The sequence below is a fragment of the Cucurbita moschata genome, unplaced genomic scaffold (genome assembly GCF_002738365.1).
Source record: "Cucurbita moschata cultivar Rifu unplaced genomic scaffold, Cmos_1.0 Cmo_Scf00013, whole genome shotgun sequence".
NCBI lineage: Eukaryota > Viridiplantae > Streptophyta > Magnoliopsida > Cucurbitales > Cucurbitaceae > Cucurbita > Cucurbita moschata.
In genome coordinates this window covers 5,302,695-5,305,503 of record NW_019268529.1, presented here as the reverse complement: position 1 = coordinate 5,305,503, position 2,809 = coordinate 5,302,695, and the positions used below count along the sequence as shown (strand labels likewise).

The 2,809-nt window shown below is 33.5% G+C and overlaps 1 protein-coding gene across 1 annotated transcript in view; it reads left to right on the top strand.

Moving 5' to 3' along the window:
* The first annotated feature begins 542 nt into the window (after positions 1–542).
* Positions 543–2,809, top strand: part of LOC111451418 (transcription factor MYB63-like) — a 3,113-nt gene continuing 846 nt past the window's right edge. The window contains exons 1-3 of the mRNA XM_023091831.1: positions 543–776; positions 1,656–1,785; positions 2,085–2,792. Of these exons, the coding sequence (XP_022947599.1) occupies positions 638–776; positions 1,656–1,785; positions 2,085–2,784 (969 nt within the window). The 5' untranslated portion in view covers positions 543–637 and the 3' untranslated portion in view covers positions 2,785–2,792. The remainder of the gene's footprint in view (positions 777–1,655; positions 1,786–2,084; positions 2,793–2,809) is intronic.

Genomic DNA, 2,809 nt, shown 5'->3' with positions numbered 1-2,809 from the left:
CCAATTTTTTTTTTTTTTTTTTTTTTTACCTCATTCTTATTATTATTCATGCTTTATTTCATATTATAAAAGTTACTCTAATTCAAATGTGGTGTCTAGTGTTACACTAGTTACGCCAAATAAAAAAAAATTATCCAAGAAACATATAGTTTAGTAAATGATCTCACAAATTCAAACAAAGTCTAGCACTTCATTTTTCTCTAAAGTCTCATCGACTTCATAGACTATATCTATGTTATATAATTAATTAAACACATAAAAAAAGGTATTATTATTTAAAAAAAAAAAACATGTCAGTGAAGGGTAAAGCTGAGGTGGAATTTGATGGAATATTGAATTTAAATAAAATATTTGGGTAATATTAAATATAATTAATTTAGAGTAAAGAAAAAAAGGAAAAGAAAAGAAAAATAGGTCCTTGATTTTTCTTCTATTTATTGCATTGGGGTTCCCTATCCCTAGTTATGAGATGAGCCTTTTGCTGTCCATTTTCCCTCTGATTTCTCTCTCTCTCTCTGTGTCTCTCTTTCAGTTTGGAAATTTGTATATATATATATATAAGAAGTATATGTATATGTAAAGAGAAAAAATCATCATCATCATCGGTGGTGTTGGTGTTGGTGTTGTTGAAGAAGAAATGGGGAAAGGAAGAGCTCCATGTTGTGATAAGAACGAAGTGAAGAGAGGGCCATGGAGCCCTGCTGAAGATTTCAGGCTCATCACTTTCATTCAAAACCATGGCCATGATAATTGGAGAGCTCTTCCTAAGCAAGCAGGTACACACACACATCTCTCTCTCTCTCTCTCTCTCTCTCCGCCGTCCCCGCCGCCGCCGCCCCCCCACCTCTTCCACCACCATTTCTGGATCTGGTTCCCTTATTTTCCAAATTTCATGCTATTTCTTTCCATAATAAGCGTCCAAAATGGGTATTATTCAAAAATTTAATAGTTGCATGCATTGCCATTTGTTTCCAATGCCCTCCAGAAAAAGAAAAAAAAAAAAAAATATATATATATATATACGTTATACTTTCATTTGCTTTTTTTTGTTTCTTATCTTCTAACCAATACTAATTTCCAAACCAAGTTTGAAACGTTTTGTTTTTTAATAAATTAGTTGGCCAAATTTCAACCCTCCAACACTCATTTTCTGCTAATTTCTTCCTTAATTATTCCTTTCCTCTTAATTACATATCTCATTTTTAATTCTTTACCAACATTATCTCTTCACATTTATACCCATTTTCATTTACATTCCTTCCATACATGAAAATTATATTTCCTTTTTTTTTTTCTTTTTTTAGAATTCCCATTCATTGCACTTAACCACACCCTATAACCTCACTCCCCATACTCAAATCATCCCATCATAATTTCGAAAACTTTTGGTTACCCTTATCAATTAATCTCCTTTCACCTTATCAACATAGTTTAGTTAGTTCAACCATCTTTTTCTCGATCCAAATCTCTTATTAAAAAAAGATGTTCTCACCTACAAATCTCATATAGATTACCATCTTTTACCAAACTAAAAATTGATGTTGGCTATATGAATATTCACAAACACCAAATCAATCATATTCTTATTCATGGTTGATTTAACCTGTTCAATGATATTCAAATAATGATGCTTTTGTTATGTTTTTCCTTAATAGGATTGTTACGGTGTGGAAAAAGTTGTCGCTTAAGATGGATCAATTACCTTCGACCCGATGTGAAGCGAGGAAACTTTACACAAGATGAAGAGGAGACCATAATCAAGCTGCATAAAACTTGGGGAAACAAGTATGATTCTTATTTACTTCATCTTTATCTTCTTAGAGTAAATGATGAATTAGGAGTTTTTAATACTAATTAAAATCGTGATCAATATCTTTGATTCACTCCTAGTCTACTTAACTACTAACATGTACGTTTAGGTTAATTAAATCATATAAAGTTATATCTTTTGCTTTTTATGTATTTTAAAAAGTTTATAATATGAGAGATCCTTACCATTGGTAAATTTGTGTGAGATTCTTTTACTAATAAAATAAAATTCGTTCCTGGGTTTAATAGAATTGAGAATATGCATATTATTGCAGGTGGTCTAAAATTGCATCTCGATTGCCTGGGAGAACAGATAATGAGATAAAGAACGTTTGGAATACACATTTAAAGAAGAGATTACTGCCAACGAGCAAAGTTTCGGACAGCTCCGAAGACGAACCAAAAGAATCTCGAACAACTTCATCTTCGTCCTCCTCCAGCGTACTCTTCTCCAATGAAAATCAAAATTTAGAGACAGAACCACTGAACAAGAGCAACCCCATTAACGACAACCTAGTTTGCTCGAAACAACAAACCACCAGTACTTCCATTTCATCCAACTCAATTTCAAGTAGCCAAGTTGAGGGATGTTGGCCCCAAAACCGCGTTGATTTTGGAGAGGAAGTGAAAGAGAAGAAAGAGAATGATGATGATGAGGAAATGGGATCGAAGTCCAACAACATGGGAATCAAAATCCCATTGGAATCCGACATAGAATTTTGGGACATGTTAGATTTAGACAATATACATTTATTCGAATCGGACGAGGTGGATCAGAGTTTTTGTGAAGGTTCAAACTTCGTCGTACAAAAGAATCAGGAATTCGAAAACGCCAAGTGGTTTAAGTATCTAGAGAATGAGTTGGGACTGAACCGGCCACCAGAAGCCGATGATATAACGGCCACGGAGAGGTTTTCAGTGGATGTGGACCCTTGCATGGCTTATTTTGCAGAAGGGTTCACACGACAACTTTAGAGCTAAATAAAAAAAAAAAAAAAAA